Raw genomic sequence first — 19801 nt, forward strand, 5'->3', positions numbered from 1 at the left:
TACAAGAGTGGTACATTTCTACAAATCGGATGATCATACTTAGTAGATTATAAGCTTTGTAACGATACCTTACAAGAGACCTTTTGCATGAAGCATATCCCAGTTACGTTATACTCACTTATTACCATATTTTTTCTAAAACTATCCCAGTTACATTATATTCACTTATTATCATGTTTTTATAAAACCATATAGACTGCACAACGTCACAGGTATAACAATATCCCAAAGCATCTTTGGGAGCTACAGTAATTAGTTAGTCTGTAAAAAGCACTGAAAATTCCTGCTCAGGCCAGGTTAGGGTAACCAGACAGCAAATGTGAAAAATTGGGACAGGGGGTGTAGGGTAATAGGCACCTATATAAGACAAAGCCCCAAATATCGGGACTATCCCTATAAAATCGGGACATCTGGTCACCCTAGGCTAGGGCATGCTTAGCTCAGGAGATTTTCTCAAATCACGGGCCAAGACAACACCATATGTACTGCAGCTTCAGAGCACACATACAAACACCTTTGGAATTAAGAGGAAAATATCCACCTTACAGCAGATCCTTGAATCAAGAGACTCCCCCCTCCCCCTTTCATGATCAAATTTGTTTAGGCAGGATCCACGCTGACCTAATAGTAACCTGTATATTGTACAAGATGCTGGCAGCATCGAGTTCTGATTAGGTCTGACTTTGCTCTTCTTCAAATATAAAAAAAAACCACAATGTGTGTGTGTGCATATACCCCACCACACACAAATACCACACATTGCTGGGGAAAACTGCTCCAGATTTTCAGTGATTTTTCCACCCCCCTGCATGCAACAGAATTTCTTTGGCAGTGGGAACCTATTCTATTTGCCATTACGTTATCTACCAGTGCATGTTGTATAGACGTGTTTCTTTAAAGAGGGCATGAGCACCACTTAAAACCTCTTGATCTTAAAAATTAAAAAATAGCAAAGACTCTGAACACATTTTGAATCCAGCGAGAGACTTCCATTGTGCTCCTTACAGAGCTATGAACTTAGCATGTGCAAACTGTACACATTATATATTAGAATTAGAAAAAAAAATCACCCTGTTTCCTGCCCAGCATAGAATTCATCTGTTCTTGAGGTCAGAGTCAAATATCCCGGAGGGCTTTTAAAAGGGAGAATATTTATGACTCAGGACAACTCTCATAACTATGCCCCCAAAGGAAAAACATGATTCCAAACACCCCTGATGTTAGGGAGTAGGGTGTTCAAATTATATTGCTCAGGCTGTCTCCAGACAATTTGCATGCCAAGATACATGTAGACAGCTCTCATGCTCCAGACTAGAAGATTGACACAGGGGTTAGGAAAGAATTATTCCCCTTCACACCCACATGGGAATCCCTGGGCAATTGATCATGGGCCCGATCCAACTCCATTGGAGTCAGTGGGAATCTTTCCACTTACTGCAGTGGGCTTTGGCTTAGTTTGGGTGCGCATGTGGGAAGAGAAAGTGTGTGTGTGTTTGTTTAGCCTTCCTGCATGGCTGCTGCTGGAGACAGAAATTTGACTCAAAGGCATGATAGTTTCATCTGTTATGGTAAATCCTCAGAAGCGTGGAGCTACTTTTAAAACAAGAGACTAATGGCTCCAATCTGTCTCCTCCTCTAGGACCCTGAGGAAACAGTCTCCTTTCCTTGTAATCTCAACTGCTCTGGGAAACTGGGAACAATACATTAGGGAAGCTAGGAATGATACAGTATAAATTAGACTCACCGCTCACACTCCTTCAGATAGCGCTAGCAGTCTGTTCTTTGCTGTGCCCCCAAGCGGAATGGGGACTGTCTCTTGCTGTGTGTTAGCTTCTTTGCAGGCTGACATTCCCAGCTGAAAGGCAAAACCCCACACTGAACTACGCTGACATTCCCTCACCCAGCCCAGGTCTGCTTAACCTGGGAAAAGACAGCAGCTTCCAGGAGTTTCAGGCAAACTGTACCAGGGAAGCAAAGCACCACTCCCTACTACTAGGCAGAGGCAAGCCCAGCTGGGGCTAATTGAGAGACACAGGTGAGTAATCAGCAGTGGCTAACAAGTAGCAGAACTCACAAAGCACAGTAGCCTGCTACAGGCTTTCAAAAGCAGTTAGGGCCAGAGATTTTCAAAGGCATTTAGACTCTTAACTTCTGTTGAAATCCCTAATGTTTTGGGGAACCTGAGCTGAGACACCTTAAGGGGGCCTGACTCGCAGGCAGTCCTCTGAAAATCAGCCCCCCTTTTAAGCGTTAACACTCCACATTACTAGTCAGATTTGGTCCTGAGAATGAAGCTGCTCCATCTCCTCAGAAAACAGGTTAGGGTAGGGCACTGTTCTAAGACAGAGGGGAGAGAATTTATTTGAGACTGTACAGTTCTTTGTGGTTTTGTTTCCCATGCTCTTGTTTGAGTACAGGAAGCGTATACAATTTCTAATGCACTCCCCACAAAGTCCCCACCTATTGGCCTCAATGCTCAGTGCAGAGATGAAATGCCTGAGGAAAACCCTGAGTTACAATCAGAGCTGAGCAAGTTTAAATCTCGTGCTAAGTTTAGGGCTGGGCCTACAGCCTATCTTTGATAGCCTTTTCTTGTAGATGAGGACAGCTTGCAATTGTGCTGTCTTGTGTTGTAGGGGGAACGGCTGTGACGGTTTTGTTTAATATCTTTATTAATGATCTGGAGGATGGTGTGGACTGCACTCTCAGCAAGTTTGCCGATGACACTAAACTAGGAGGCGTGGTAGATACACTAGAGGGTAGGGATCGGATACAGAGGGACCTAGACAAATTAGAGGATTGGGCCAAAAGAAACCTGATGAGGTTCAACAAGGACAAGTGCAGAGTCCTGCACCTAGGACGGAAGAATCCTATGCACTGCTACAGAATAGGGACCGAGTGGCAAGGCAGCAGTTCTGCAGAAAAGGACCTAGGGGTCACAGTGGACGAGAAGCTGGATATGAGTCAACAGTGTGCTCTTGTTGCCAAGAAGGCTAATGGCATTTTGGGCTGTATAAGTAGGGGCATTGCCAGCAGATCGAGGGACGTGATCGTTCCCCTTTATTCGACATTGGTGAGGCCTCATCTGGAGTACTGTGTCCAGTTTTGGGCCCCACACTACAAGAAGGATGTGGAAAAATTGGAAAGAGTCCAGCGGAGGGCAACAAAAATGATTAGGGGTCTGGAGCGCATGACTTATGAGGAGAGGCTGAGGGAACTGGGATTGTTTAATCTCCAGAAGAGAAGAATGAGGGGGGATTTGATAGCAGCCTTCAACTACCTGAAGGGGGGTTCCAAAGAGGATGGAACTCGGCTGTTCTCAATGGTGGCAGATGACAGAACAAGGAGCAATGGTCTCAAGTTGCAGTGGGGGAGGTCTAGGTTGGATATTAGGAAACACTATTTCACTAGGAGGGTGGTGAAGCACTGGAATGCGTTACCTAGGGAGGTGGTGGAGTCTCCTTCCTTGGAGGTTTTTAAGGCCCGGCTTGACAAAGCCCTGTCTGGGATGATTTAGTTGGGAATTGGTCCTGCTTTGAGCAGGGGGTTGGACTAGATGACCTCCTGAGGTCCCTTCCAACCCTGATATTCTATGATTCTATGACTTTCTGCTGTCTTTCACCTGACAAGCCCCAGAAATAAGGCTCCTTGCTCTGATCTGAAGAGCAAGACACTGCAAGCAGAGTGAGTCTCCTCCCATTTCCTTGCAGTAGTTAGGGTCAGGTATGTTAGATCCAACAGCAAAAACTGGCCTAAGCCTGCAGTGTTAAATATGCTGAAGGAAGCTGGGGGTAGGCCATAGAAGACCAGCCAGAGCCCACATTTTCAGGGATGGCTACTTATTTTGGATGCCCAATTTTTGAGTCCCCACGTGAGACATCTAAGGCCTGATTTTCTGCAGATTTCAGTGGGATCCTCAGCACCTCAGAAAATCAGGGTTTTGGTGGCTCAGGTTGGGAAGGGAACCCCAAAACAGAGGACTCAGAAGGAGGGGCTGTCAGATTCCAGTATATTGGGTGCTATTTGTTAAGCAATGGCAGGGTGTGTGTGAGTGTGTACTCAGCACTGTACAGGATACAACATAGAGGCAATTCCTATCCTAAAGAGTTTGCAGTATGAAAGGCTGCCCGTATTGAATAGAAGTTGCACTGGAAAAGCTGGCGGAGCTTTTAATTCATTGTAGTGGACATTGTGGCAAAAGTGAGTCTTTAGGAGGATACGAATGGATAGGTGGGTTGGAAAACTGGTTCTGGCAGGTAGTCTGCAATGAGGTGCAGCGCACAACCTGGCACATTACACCCTGCAGCATTACATCCTGCTGAATGGTTCAGGAAACGTTTGCATGTTCCCAGCAAATTCAATGCTGGCAACAAGACAGATGGAGAGACAGATTTGGCAAAGAATGTTGTGGCTTGTCAATTTGCAAGCTCCCATTCGCACACCGTGTGCAAGGAGGGCCCCTATTCAGCAAAATACTTCGGCACATTGCTTAAGTCTCATTTGGGTATGTCTACAGTGCAAACGGAGGTGCTATTATAGCACACCCATGCTAACTTTAATCTAGAGTAGACATGGTTGGGCATGGGCTTTAGTACAGGTTAGCTGCCTGAATACAAGCCCGCCAGGGACCTTGGGTACGTACTTGGGTTGCTGGCCCATGCTGAAGTCTGTACTATCATGTCTATACTACCATTGTTACCCACGCTAGCTCGATTAAAGGCAAGCCCACCTCCATTTGCAGTGTAGACATACTCATTGAGGTCAACAGGACTCAAGCACATCCTTAAATTTACGCCTGTGCTTACATGGTTTGCTGAATCGGGGCCTTTGTCATGCCACTTATGCATCCATCTTCATCAATCTCCCTTCATGCCCTCCATGGAAGGAACTATTCTATTAGAAACCCACAACAGCAGAACACCGGTATGCCACACGATGAAAGGGAAGTTTTACATGGAGCAGGTTCTCCTGCTTTTCTCCTAGTGCATTCGCCTTTGTCTAGTAAACACAACATACAGAAACAGGCATGAATTAGTGTAGTTCTTTAATAATAACCTCAAGATCAGCAAGGGTAATGACTGAATTTAACAAATGACACATGCAACAAACACAGGGAGTAGAACATCATCATTTAAACCTGGCTTAACTGTCTTCTTCCAACCAGTCCTGGGATATCAACACTGAAGTCAATATCAAAAAATAAAGCATGTTTCCTTTCCACTGCTGCATCATTCCCAGCTATTAGCAATATTCTTGACTCAAACACTGCTAGAGTTCTCAAAGAAACTAGACAGCCCCCTCCCCTCCCTTCCAACTCCCCATCATCTAAATGATGACAGAACATGTTTTGACACGACATGGAGTATCTGGAGAATTTGGAAGATCACAAGGCTAATTTGAACAAAGGCTTCAAATTACAGCCAGCAGCAGCTTGTAACTTTTCAGCATTTTGAAATGTTCTTAATCCTCGTCAAATGCTACTGCAGATTTCTTTCAGGCTGTTGGACACAGATTGATGTAGAGCATTGAATATAAAAAATGTACATGAATAAAGAATAATATAAGTCCCAGGCCTGAGTGTCCTATTCAGAGCAAATCACTCAGAGCTGTTCATTGCTATCAAGACCAATTCTATTACTTCTATATTTCTGCATGTGCAAGTGGTAAAAACAATACAAAAAATGAAACCCTAATTCCTGTTGAAACTGCAGAGCAGATGTTTCACCGTTTAGCTCCTTCCTTTTGTTCTGTAATGAACATTTGCCTTCAAATGGCTAGTTTGGAATGACAGCTTTGTAATATGTACAACAGGAAAGTTCTATCGGGAGGGGATACATAGGGTACCATATGTCTGTATACAGTACACCAGTTCATTCAACCTCGTTTGCATAGCATTAATTGTCACTGGAAGGCGATGTGAAATTATGGCCAACATTGTCAAACCTGGTTGCCTAAAGTTTCATAAGCCTTGTCAACACTACTAAGTTAGGCTGACCCACCTATATCGCTCAGGGGTGTAGAAAATCAACACCCTTGAGCAATGTAGTTAAATCAACCTAACCCCAGTGCAGACAGAGGTAGGTGGACAGAAGAATTCTTCCATCAACCTAGCTACTTCCTCTCTGGGAGTTGGATTACTTATACTGATGGGACAACCCCTCCCATCAGCGTTAGTAGTGCCACTGTAGCATTTCGAGTGTAGACAAGTTCATAGATTCCAAGGCCATAAAGGACCACTGTGATCATCTAGTCTGACCTCCTGTATCGCACAAGCCAGAAAACTTCCCCAAAATAGTTCCTACAGCAGATTTTTTACAGAAACATCCAACCTTGATTTAAAAATGGCCAATGATGGAGAATCCACCTTAATCCTGGTTCAATTGTTCCGCTGGTTAATTACCCTCCCTGTTAATTACTCTCATCATTATGAATTCCCACCTTATTGTCAGTCTGAATTTCTCCAGCTTCCCCTTCCAGCCACCTTTCTCTGCTAGGCCCCTAACTCCATAGTTAGGCACCTCAACAAAAGGAGTCCGGTTTCTTTTTTTTTTTCAAAAGTGCCCTGCACTTGTGACTCCCCTGGATTTCAGTGAGGTTGGTGGGGGCTCAGCACCTTGGAAACTCAGCTCACTTCTGCCAAGGTACCCAAATATGAACGTAGGAGCCTAACTTTAAGCACGCAAGTTTGATGGGTTTTGGGCCCAACCCTCAGCTGACCTCAATCACCATAGTCCCACTCAGTTGAAGATATGTCCTTTTGGTCTTAATTTCCATTCAGATTCTGGCTTTGGCAAAGGTGGCTTTGCTCCCTTCCCTCTTCCCAATCTCTCCACCTGCTGCACCTTAGGTATTTCCTTTTCTCTCTTCATATTAATGCAATACAATGAAATTTAGAGATGAGTGCAGCTACCCGCCTGGTTCCCTAGGACCTGATCTTTCATAAATTCACAGGTTCTAAGGTCAGAAGGGGACCTTTCCAATCATCTAGTCTGACCTCCTGCCTAAAACAGGCAGCAGAATTTCACTTGGTCACTTCTGCATCAAGCCCATCATTTCTGGTTGAGCTAAAGCATAACTTTAAGAACGACATCCCATCTTCTAGTGATGGAGAATCCATCATATGCCCAAGTAAACTGTTCTAATGGTTAATTACCCTCACTGTTAAAAATGTGTGCCTTATTTCTAGTCTGAATTTGTCTAGCCTCAGTTTCCTGCCACTGGATTTTGTTACGCTTTTGTCTGCCAGATTATGTTTCGTGTACTACATGCTGGTTAATACATAAAAGGACTCCATGCTTGTAAACCTAAACTGGCCCTTTATTAAGAGAACTATTTACAGAGATGCTGAAACTGCAGCTAGCATTCCAGCCACGTGCACACAGGCTGACTTCCTGAAGCCTTCTCTGAACGCTTCCCTCCTCCAATCTGTGCTCCTGCCTCCAAGTTTCATGCAGGTTGCTACAGATTAAAGACCCATCTGCTATCAGAAATCTTCTCCTCTTTGGGAAAATTCATTTTAGAGCTTTAGGACCATCTCTTCGGAAACTTAGGGCCACACATTTGCAGGAGCACGTCTGCAAAGAACCGTGCACCTAGATGTTTTGCACCTGCTGAAAGCCTTTTCAGAACACACAAATGGGCCTCTGCATACATGCACAAAGGTTGGTGTTTGTGCCGTGTCCCTTTCAATTTAGTACATGCACCTACTGCAGCCCCAGAAAATGTGGCCGTGGTCCTGTGCCTGTTGAAGTCAATTGCAGAACTCCCATTGACTTCAGTGGCACCAGGCTCCAAACCTGCATAATTGTACACCCATAGGTTGATTTTAAATACGATACTGGAGGTAAATTCTGCTAGCCAACATCTGCTCTGGTTTTGCTGAGTACATTTTACATGGTCAGGGTCTACTGAAAACAAGTAACTTAGATTACCCGTGGGCACTCTGATTCTATGTCCAGTTAATAACCTGCATGTACAATGTCTAGTAAATAACTGGTCAATAACCAGTTAATGATTCTGTGTTCAGTTAATAAAAAATAGGCATTTGCTTATCACTAGGTGTTTCTATACACACCCACTGCAGTATGGCTACACACTACCCTAGATCCATGTGCATAACTCCCATTCAATGGATCGAGGAGTGTATATAGCCCATCGTCCTTGTAGTTCAATTAATGCTATGTAAAGCAGGTACTCGTCACTACAGGAAATATTTGTACATTTATAAAAAGCAATACAAACATAAAGAACAAAAATACAACAAGCACAGCTTGATACAATAACATGCCATGAAATATCATTGGCTTTATAATAATTTACTACAACTTGAAAAATGTTCTTTTATCCACACTGGATAGGAAATGCTTCCATCTAACATATGGTAAGCATGCAACAACAATATATACAACAACAATTTGGAGTTTGTTTTTACTCATGAGAAGGATTGTAGTACAGGGATACATTACAATTATTTTTTTCTGGCCTGATCGAGCTTTTCTGTTACTCTGTTTAAGTTTGGTTTTTGGGGGGGGGGGGGGGTTGGGGCTTTTTCCTCTTAAATTGTGGTAAAGAATTTTTTATAGGAATCTGCAAACACTACTTTTAGTCTTAGAGTAGTAAACTCATTTATTTTCCCCCAGCAGTTGTTCTGATTTACTGGTTGACACTAAAAAAAGATATTTTTAATGTCATTTGGTTAAAAAATAATTTTCTTTCCAAACTTTTTTGTACCGTTGAGGATCTGTTAAGAGAAATACCTAGCAATCCCGTGGGACGTTATTACACTATTCCCAGTTATTACACTTTCCATCTTCAGCTATTTAACTGGATGGCATCCATCTCAAGGGGAAGTCCAACCAAACCTTTGCAGGGCTTTCCAAGATTTCCAGTCCCACTTGACAATCCTAACGTTGTCTTGTTGAACCGACCGTGGCCAGTACCTGCTACAATCTGAGTACCGTCTAACCCAGTGAATGTCAAAAGTGGGGACTGCTCTGTGCTGCCTGCAGACAAAACAGTTGTGATGGTGGCTACATCGGCCCTTTCACAGAACAGCCCGCACATGGCTGCAGACCTCAGAGACATTGTGATCCCTGTATGAAGTCATTTGTTCCATATGACATAAGACACACTGACCAAAGGGTTGGTGAGTGCCAACTGGGCTGAATCTGAGCCTGATAGAAGGGACTGTTTATAAAGGTTCCTGACAAAAAATATCCCAGTTCGTTCCTTGACTGGGTCTTTATCTTTATATCTGCTCTGTTCCTCTTTCTTGAATAGCCTTTTCCCCTAGAAAAGCAATATTTCCAACAACACTGGAATAACTACTTGGCAAAGCGTATCTGTGGTTGAAAAACCACCTGCTTTACATGAGTATGAAAACCCTTCGATATTCATAGAATTGTAGCTACAAAGATGATTTGTCTTTATGATGTGGCAATTTCCAGGGAGATATTCATGTCATGGGAGCTGATCATAAAAGTAAACTAGGGAGGCAGAGGTTTGACTTTAATCTTGATCTTGTCTATTTCTAGCACTGTGTTACAAAGGCAGGTGCTCAGGAAGTTTACTATAGGTTAAAACGTGTACATACGCAGTATTGTAAACTATGGGGGGAGGGTACCACTGGGAAAAAAATAAAAAGAAGGAGAAAACATGAAGAAATGCAGCCAGTGCATTTCTTCGAAGACTGATTCCCATCTCAGGCAACTTTGTGCATGACTTCGCCTTGGCCAACAACTGATAATGGAAGTGACAAGAGCACGATGTAGCCGCACTGTGTCCCTTTGACAAAGTGTATGGGAGACATCCAATGCTTATTCAGGAAAGGAAAACAAACATCAAAGCAGAGAAGTTGGTAAGGCGGAAGGGGGCAATTTGCAAACAAAAAAGGCAGGGGTGAGATTCTGTGAAACTGATGACAATTACAGGATTTAAGAAGCCTAAGGGGATTGCAGTTAAAAAAAAAACTTAATAGAACCAACCACTCATTCCCACTTCAGCTGTTTCAGAAACCTTCATTTTAAAATGGAAACGGTCACTGAATTACTCTGCTGCACTCATCAGACAGGCACCGTTAGCGAAGCGTAATGTAACGACTCTTCTTTCAACCTTCTCTTCCACAGGCTCCTTTGCTCAGTGGTCTCCGGACCCCTACAGCCTGCTGAGAACATGGAAGGCTGATCTTTCATGAACTCTTCTTCTTCAGGTGTGGGGTTGGAGCCCTCCTGTAGGTTTTCTTTTTCTTTTACATGTAATTCATTTTTCTAGTAGTACTTCAGCCTCATTCACCCACACTTCCACATAACAACGTACACAAATCCATACACCAGACACCTACTCCAACGCCCTCTTGGGAACTAAAGGATGATGGCCCCGTTCAGTCTCCAGAACAAAGTCCATTGGGATGGCTGCTTTTTTTTTTTCAGATTCAAAATCAAAGATCTAACACTCCTCGTTATTTTATCCTGCTGTTCGCAGGCATGTGAGAAATAATCAGCTTTCCATATTAATCTGAAGCACTGCAACAAGAAGAGAACTCACGCAGTTGTGGCAAAGTAGCCCATTGTGATGTCCTCATGGTCTGTAGGAAGCTTTCAGCTGTGGCCTTCACGGTGGAGGATTGCCCTGCAGTCTCTGAATTTTCTAAGAGCTAGTCTAATTTCCAATTTCTTCTAGGATCACTGTGGTAAATCACAGAGGATGGGAGGGCTGAAGTGAACATTAGTGATATATGTTTCTCCAGTGGCCTCATTTTTGCAGCCCCCTGGATTTTCTCTCCTTGCTGGTTTGGCGAGACTGATGCATTATGGGATTATATATAAATAGATAAAAAGACTAATAAGTGGTTTGTTCTATTGTCACCCATTTCAGAATGTAAAGGCTTCCTATAACCCCCCCCCAAAGACAGGTTTGTTACAGTACTGCTGAAAGAGCCCTCTGAATGCTTCTGGAAGAGAGAGGGACAAGGCTGAGCCCCTAGACGGAAGGGCGAGGGGGGGGCCTGGAGGGAGGAGGGGCTCGGTTGGGGGCCGGGGCCTGGGGAGGCGGGGGCAGTGGAGGGAGAGTGGACGATGGGGATGGGGTGGGAGGAGTGGGGGAACTGGGAGGAGGTGGGGTATAGATCGGAGCAGGGGGTGGAGGGTTGTAGATCGGGGCAGGGGGCGGAGAGGAGGGTGGGTGTGCGTGGTTGAGTGGGTATTTCGGCGGTGCCTCAGCATTCTTCACTCGGGTGAAATTGATACAGCGGCCCTAAAAGAGAAACAAAAAGGTTATTGAGCGTGGCGGTGATGTAGGAGCCGAGGGCCATGTTGGTGGGTGCAGTGGTATTCCTACTCACAAATCAACCGTCTACGTTTATTTCTCTGGGTGCACAGTTGGAGTCAAGGCCCCTTTATGGGCCAGATTCTTAACCCAATCCTTGTGTGGCTGCTCTGAGAAACCCAAAAGGATTCACATCTGGAGTGAACCATGCAGTAGCAAATGCAAGTTGACTAATCATGGATGGACCAGCCCTGCATCCGTGACTCCAGCTCGCGTGGTATTGTGAAAGTGCACACAGAACCATCCTTGCAACCACTGCTCACTGATTCTATTGCAGCCAGCATGTGCCTGTAGCCAGCGGCCATAGCATGTAAGGTCCTGTGAAGGGACATGAATAGGGCCCTACTAAATTCATGGTCCATTTTCATAAATTTCATGGTCATAGCATTTTAAAAATCTTGAATTTCATGGTTTCAGATAATTAAATCTTAAATTTCACAGTGTTATAACAAAATATGAATATGTATTTAAAAGTGGCAACATATAAACATGTAAAGCCCTTAAGCCAGCGTTTCTCAAACTGGGGGTCCCAACCCAAAAGGGGGTTGCAAATCTATTGGAAGGGGGGTGATGGAATTGCCACCCTTCCTTCTGCCCTGTCTTCAGAACTGGGCAGCCGGAAAGCAGCAGCTGCTGGCCAGGTGCCCAGCTCTGAAGGCAGTGCCGCCGCCAGCAGCAGCACAGAACTAGGGGTGTACTTTTGTATACTTTTACCTTATAGTATAGAGTAAAATCACAAAAAAGACCAGATTTCATGGTCTGTGACTCGTTTTCCATGGGCGTGAATTTGGTAGGGCCTTAGGCATGAATATGATCAACTCAGTCCACTCATGCAGACGTCTGGCTAACAGTAGTTCATTCTAGCTGTCCAGGTGTGTGCATGACCACTATCACCCTGGGATCTCACTTACCCTCCATGAAAACAGATGCAGCCCTATTAAAATACTACACAGATGTCGCTACAGTTTCATACCAGACATTTGCTTATGAGTTCAGGCATGCTTTCTGCCAACACACCCAAAGGACGGGAAATAATCAGTGCAACTCTTCAACAGTGGACCAATATCTCCAGTAAGAATTCCCCTACAGTGTAATCTAGAGGGAAGACAGCTGTGAGCGACAGCCAGATTCAACTGTCAGATCTTGCTAGAAGTGTATCCACGCCCCGACCACATCTGTACACACAGGTGCTACAGACCGTGGGTGGCAAGCCTCTGAGATTAGATTTGAATTTACAATCGGTGCCATCATGTGATGTAATAGATTTTGCACAACCTCTCTCATTTTAGCAGAGTTAAGGCAAAATTCTCCCCTTCAGAGTTTGTCTTTGGAATATATTCTGCCTACAGATCTGCCACAGGGGACAACGGAACCTACTGACCCTGCTGCAGAATACAAGTGATTCCTGGTCTGAGTACACTGATCCCACGGAGACAAGCCCGGGAGAAGAAATGGGCTGAGAAGTCAAATCATGGATTCAACAATATGGCCAGACTGAGGCACGAGTCAGCCCCCAGAATCAGGAGATAGCTTCAAAATAATGAGAGGGATATATTTGGGGTTTTTTATATTTGCTTTCTGAGCCTTTAGGATACACTTGGGTTACATTTACAAGCTTTTATCTGTAAGCAGGAGGGCTAGAAACCAACTTCTTGAAAAATGAAAGTTGAGATTCTCATGCAATCACCTGACTCCAGCAGCTGGGGCTTTACGAAAAACACCAAATATCACATGACTCATGATAAAATCTCAAGAGCTGGCAACAATGGTTCATGCTTCCCCTTTCCTGCTGCCGTTAGAATTCTGGCTCAGAATTTTACCAGTGTTCCCCCCCTACCTTTGGCTGATACAAAACTCCAGAGCCAAACGCCTTCCCCCCCCCACCCCCTGCTTGAAATCTGGAATCTGCATCTTGCATCTATATCAAATATCACTCATGTCCTGCTTCTAACCATTTACCAACTGGACAGGAGAGGGAGTATTATTTACCAAAGCTAGTTGCTTGTACCGTGTCCTTCCTGAAAGAGACAAACTGTTAAGTAGAATGTCTCCTTAGCCTGCTGCCCATGTGAAGCCAAAAACTGCTTTCTGTAGCTCTGCTATAAAAATGGTGCTAAGTTACAGTTTGTTATGCATTTTAAACAAAACCTTTGCCCTCTAAGCTGTTTAGCTTTTTCTAATAATTTCCACCTGTGAAAGATCCCACAATAAATTCTCTACTGTCGGAATCCAAGTTATTATATTACAGGCTCATTCTTCCAGATATGAACTCATACAAAGAGACACTGGAGGGCTTCTGAGCCCACAGTTTGTTTTCCGTTTAGGGTGTTGGTGTGTGTTGGGATGGGGGAGGTCTGGAAGGTGAGGGGGACTAGGGGTGTTTTGCTTTTCTGTGTTTTTCTCTTTCCTTTTTCAAAGTAAATGTTAGTGCTAGTGAAAAGATGCCAAACAGAACAATGATCCCAGGCAGATGGGAGTGGTTCCAACGCACAGGAATGTGGTAGAATTTAAGGCAACTACATTAGGAGCTCTGAACCCTCTCTGTGCCATGGGGTAGTCTTATTATACCCATTTTACAGACGAGTAAACTGTAGAAGAGGGATTATAAGCAGCTCATCCATACTATCATATCACATTGCTGATAAAGCAAGATTAGAATCCAGGAGTCCTGACTCTCAGTCCCCCACCCTAAACACTAGACACCACTGAATCCCAAAAAACAAATGCAAGCAAGCTACATGGAAGTTTTGCATCAGATGTCCCTCCACTCCAGATGCTTTGCATTTTTAAAATACTAATGGCCTGTTTTTCCAAAGTGCTGAGCATCTGCAACTGGGTCTCATGCTCTGGTGCCCTGCACCTTTTGCAGTCATTTACACAAGGGGTCAGTGGTGGTAAATGCTACCAGATGAGATTGGAGTATACAACCACCCATGGTGCCAAGTTGCCACTGGGGACAGTCTGGTCCAATGGGAGGAGCGGGTGCTTAGCACCTTTGGCCATCAGGCCGTAGATTTTAATTCAGTGGTAACTGTTTGATTCATTGCACTGGCACAGGCTGCCAGATAGCGTGTCTTTATTTCAACTGCTGGGTTTGTCTCTTTAATTTTGATGCCTTCTAGCGGGTAGCTGGATATACATGTACCAACAATAAATCAGAAATAAAATGTTCCATTTCCTCCCTCCTCCTGCTCCGACGGCAGGCTGGAAAGGCTGAGAGAGAGGATTTGATGGGCTGTGGCAGCTGAGGGGAAGGGACTGATGTGAAAATAGCTTCAGACAGCTTCTATGCAAGTGCGCTGCCAAAGATATCATCATTGTTTGTGGATATTAAGAAACAGCTGTCTCAATCTTAGACAAGCAGTAGAGGAAAGTGGATTCTGCTCTGAGACTATAAAATACCCCGCACGGCCCACAGTTGAGGACAGCCTGTTTTGTGTGAACAGAGGTCATCTAAAGAAAACTGGGTTGCAGAAAGACTGTCAGTGCACACCCCGAGTCTGCTCTAAACTACACCATGGCTGCAATGGCCATCTGCTGGTAAGAGACTGGTGAAGCTTGCGAAGCTCTGGCCAGACCCTTTTGGCAGAACCCCTAGCTACCTGTTGAAATCAACTAGGCGGCCTCTTTGCGCTTCTTGAATGGTGGGTCTGCTAAGTGAGCCATCAGTGCAGAGTGAGTGTTTTAAACTAGTTCCCACTAACAGGCCTGTATTCATGCCCGTTCTCAAATGTGACCCTGTTTAGACTTGCCCTACAGCATTACAGTACACAAGGAGCCCTGTTTCCCCTCTACCCTGCCCCATGCATTGTCATTAAGGCTATATTTACACTATGAGCTGTGGGGGTGATTCCCAGCTTGCATATACATACTCTGTGCTAGCTTTCATTGAGCCAGCATGCTAAAAATAGCAGTGTAACCGTGGTAGCACGGGCAGCGGCAGGATGGGCTAGCCGTCCCGAGTCCGTATCCATGGGGCTCAGGGGGCTTTGTATTCGGGGCGGCTAGCAATGGTGCCCATGCTACCGTGGCTACACTATTATTTTTGGTGCGTTAGCTCAGTGACACCAAGCGTGAGTATGTCTACGTGAGCTGGGAATCATGCCCCTTCCTCCACCGTGAAGACGTAGCCTTAGGGAATGTCGACACTTCAAGTTGGAAGCTTAAACTCCAGCTCGAGGAGATATACCCACGCTAGCTCTGATAGTGTTAGCATGCTAAAAATAGAGCGTAGCAGCAGCGGCGCAAGCGGTGGGAGGAGTTTGCTGTCCTGAGCCCAGACCCATCCGAGACACCGGACACATACTCCGGGCAGCTAATCTCTCGCACGGCCATGGATACATTCTATTTGTAGCATGCTGGCTTGATCAGCACTAGTACGGGGCTGTCTCCTCAAGCTAGAATTGATGCCTCTAGCTTGAAATGGAGATACACCCTTACATCTCTGCCACCATGGCGTGGGACACTGCTCTTCTGATCTGGTGGCATTTACTGCCCACTTTGCACAGGAATAAATGACAGCGTGCGGTTTAGGGCAATGGAGAATCAGGCCCGATATTTATAAGACCTGCCCCGGATACAAGTAAACCCGGGACATTACGCTGAAATATTGCACTCTCTTTTGCAAAGATCTTCACTGCATCTGTAACACTAGCTAACAAAGGGGCACCAGATGATAAAGCAGAAGAAGCATCTGAATTGAGAACACCAAGCATGCCCCAGTCTTAAATCATAGTGTCCTTGGTTTTATTTTCTCTCTGCGGGTTGGTGGCTCATCTTTAACATTGTTTTAATGCACTTTGCTGCAATTTTAAGTAAATACTGTGGGACAGGCCTGCTGAGTGAGTGAAAGTCTGAACCCAAGATTAACCAATTTTCTTCAGGAAAAAAACCCCCATAAGAATGTTTTCCTTGTGCTGGTTCCATCTCTCCTGCAATGTAACTTTAGCAGCTTCAGACTATCACTTGCATGGTCTTTGTTTATTTTCTTTATTTATGTTGAAGTATTTATTTAAAAAAAAATGGGAAACTGGGCCAGAAAATAATGGGTTGTGATTATTTTGCCCAAAGAGTTACTTAGTTTGGCGATGTGATAGTTTTGTGGATCCGACTAGAACACAAATCACACTGTGGATCAGGACACTGCTGGCATCAGATATTCTTTTGGATCAAGTGGGGTCAAGTCTAGACCCCGGGCTTGGATCCTAAAAGCCATTTTGTTTCTTTGCCAGTTCAGCACTAGAGAATACAGAGAATAACTCAATCCTCAGAGAAGCATGATTCCCTCCCTGATTCCTCCAAGCTCTGTGGGGTGAAGGAAGTAAGTTGGCTATTGGCCTATACCAGTCAGAAATTACTTCCTCCTCTGTGATACCTGGTGCCTTGGGTGGGCAGAGTGATGGTTCCACCTACTCTGGGGAACAGTGGGCCTGAAATCTGGGGAGGCTGCACTGAGACCCAGGGAGGGGTTCCTACTTCCCCTGGGGTCCCATGTGGGTGAGTCCAAACGATAATTGAACCCTGATCACCTTTGCAATTAGAGCCAGTTGAAAAACAGAATAATGTTTTCACACAAATTTCATCCTGTTTTTTTTCCCCCTCACCAGAAAGTTTGAATTTTGAACCCTTCCACCCAGGTTTATTTGCCTCAGTCTCCTATGTCAGTTGAGCAGCTCCTCTTGCTCCAAACTGCTAGTTAAGAGGCCAAATTCACAGGCAATGTGGTATCAAGTTGACTCCCTTAGACTTTCTCATGGCCACTTACTGATATGGGAGCGGTATGATTGCTCAGAGCTCCAGTTTGAAACTGGAGAAAAGCCTGTTGAGAGTCTTTGGGTTAAGTTTAGAGGCAAGAGCAACAAGGGTGATGTCGTGATAGCCGTCTGCTATATCAGAAGGATGAGGTAGACGAGGCTTTCTTCGGACAACTAACTGAAGTCTCCAGATCACAGTCCCTGGTTCTAATGGGGGACTTCAATCACCCTGACATCTGCTGGGAGAGCAATACAGCAGTGCACAGACAAACCAGGAAGTTTTTGGAGCATGTTGGGGACAACTTCCTGGTACAAGTGCCGGAGGAACTGACTAGGGGCCGTGCTCCTCTTGACCTGCTGCTCACAAACAGGGAAGAATTGGTAGGGGAAGTAGAAGTGGGTGGCAACCTAGGCAGCAGTGACCATGAGATGGTTGAGTTCAGGATCCTGAAAAAAGGAAGAAAGGAGAGTACCAAATTACGGACCCTAGACTTCAGAAAAGAAGACTTAGACTCCCTTAGGGAGCTGATGGGCAGGATCCCCTGGGAGTCTAATATGAGGGGGCAAGGAGTCCAGGAGAGCTGGCTGTATTTAAAGAAGCCTTATTGAGGGTGCAGGGAACAAACCATCCCGATGTGCAAAAAGAATAGCAAATATGGCAGACGACCAGTTTGGCTTAACAGTGAAATCTCTGGTGACCTTAAACTCAAAAAGGAAGCTTACAAGAAGTGGAAATTTGGACAGATGATTAGAGAGGAGTATAAAAATATTGCTCGAGCATGCAGAGGTGTAATCAGAAAGGCCAAGGCACAATTGGAATTGCAGCTAGCAAGAGATGTAAAGGGTAACAAGAAGGGTTTCTACAGGTATGTTAGCAACAAGAAGAAGGTCAGGGAAAGTGTGAGACCCTTACTGAATGGGGGAGGCAACCTAGTGACAGATGATGGGATGTTAGATGGGGTGGGATCTGAGTTACTACAGAGAATTCTTTCCTGGGTGTCTGGCTGGTGAGTCTTGCCCACATGCTCAGGGTTTAGCTGATCGCCATATTTGAGGTCGGGAAGGAATTTTCCTCCAGGGCAGATTGGCAGAGGCCCTGGGGGTTTTTCGCCTTCCTCTGCAGCGTGGGGCACGGGTCACTTGCTGGAGGATTCTCTGCACCTTGAAGTCTTTAAACCATGATTTGAGGACTTCAGTAGCTCAGACATAGGTTAGGGGTTTGATACAGGAGTGGGTGGGTGAGATTCTGTGGCCTGCGTTGTGCAGGAGGTCAGACTAGACAATCATAATGGTACCTTCTGACCTTAAAGTCTATGATTCTATGATGTGGAAAAAGCTGAAGTACTCAATGCTTTTTTTGCCTCGGTCTTCACAGACAAGGGCAGCTCCCAGACTGCTGCACTGGGCAACACAGCATGGGGAGTAGGTGAGCAGCCCTCAGTGGTGAAAGAACAGGTTAAGGACTATTTAGAAAAGCTGGACATGCACAAGTCCATGGGTCCAGATCTAATGCATCCAAGGGTGCTGAGGGAGTTGGCTGATGTGATTGCAGAGCCATTAGTCATTATCTTTGAAAATTCGTGGCTATAGGGGGAGGTCCTGGAAGATTGGAGAAAGGCAAATATAGTGCCCATATTTAAAAAACGGAAAAAAGAGAACCCGGGGAACTACAGACTGGTCAGCCTCACTTCAGTCCCTGGCAAAATCATGGAGCAGGTCCTCAAGGAATCCATTTTGAAGCACTTGGAGGAGAGGATGGTGATCAGGAACAGTCAACATGGATTCACCAAGGGCAAGTCATGCCTGACCAACCTGATTGCCTTCTATGATGAGATAACTGGCTCTGTGGATACCGGGAAAGCAGTGGACGTGATATATCTTGACTTTAGCAAAGCTTTTGATACGGTCTCCCACAGTATTCTTGCCAGCAAGTTAAAATAGTATGGATTGGATGAATGGACTATAAGGTAGATAGAAAGCTGGCTAGATTGTCAGGCTCAACGGGTAGTGATCAGTGGCTCAATGTCCAGTTGGCAGCCAGTATCAAGCAGAGTGCCCCAGGGGTCGGTTCTGGGGCTGGGTTTGTTCAACAGCTTCATTAATGATCTGGATGAAGGGATGGATTGCACCCTCAGCAAGTTCGCAGATGAAATTAAGCTGCGGGGAGAGGTAGATACGATGGAGGATAGGGATAGGGTCCAAAGTGACCTAGACAAATTGGAGGATTGGGCCAAAAGAAATCTGATGAGGTTCAACAAGGACAAGTGAAGAGTCCTGCACTTAGGATGAAAGAATCCCATGCACCATTACAGGCTGGGGACCGACTGGCTAAGCAGCAGTTCTGCAGAAAAGGACCCTGGGATTACAGTGGACGAGAAACTGGATATGAGTCAGCAGTGTGCCCTTGTTTACAAGAAGGCTAATGGCGTATTGGGCTGTATTAGTAGGAGCATTGCCAGCAGATTGAGGGAAGTGATTATTCCCCTCTGTTTGGCACTGGTGAGGCCACACCTGGAGTATTGCATCCAGTCTTGGTCCCCCCACTACAGAAGGGATGTGGACAAATTGGAGAAAGTCCAGTGGAGGGCAACCAAAATGATTAGGGGGCTGGGGCACATGACTTACGAGGAGAGGCTGAGGGAACTGGGGTTATTTAGTCTGCAGAAGAGAAGAGTGAGGGGGGATTTGATAGCAGCCTTCAAGTACCTGAAGTGGAGTTCCAAAGA

General features: G+C 45.2%; 1 protein-coding gene and 1 long non-coding RNA gene across 2 annotated transcripts in view; both read right to left on the reverse strand.

The window, feature by feature from the left end:
- Positions 1–5027: 5027 nt before the first annotated feature.
- Positions 5028–8530, reverse strand: LOC115271291. The gene is made up of 2 exons (XR_003899892.1): positions 6843–8530; positions 5028–6809 (listed from the first exon to the last, which is right to left on the reverse strand). It is a non-coding gene; the product is annotated as an uncharacterized LOC115271291 (long non-coding RNA).
- A 4-nt stretch (positions 8531–8534) lies between these two features.
- ANTXR1 (ANTXR cell adhesion molecule 1) overlaps positions 8535–19801 on the reverse strand; it is a 195462-nt gene continuing 184195 nt past the window's right edge. The window contains exon 18 of the mRNA XM_026657735.2: positions 8535–11250. Coding sequence (XP_026513520.1) covers positions 10978–11250 — 273 coding nt within the window. The 3' untranslated portion in view covers positions 8535–10977. The remainder of the gene's footprint in view (positions 11251–19801) is intronic.

Source organism: Terrapene carolina, unplaced genomic scaffold (genome assembly GCF_002925995.2).
Source record: "Terrapene carolina triunguis isolate 2854851 unplaced genomic scaffold, T_m_triunguis-2.0 Scaffold53, whole genome shotgun sequence".
In the NCBI taxonomy this organism is placed as follows: Eukaryota; Metazoa; Chordata; order Testudines; family Emydidae; genus Terrapene; species Terrapene triunguis.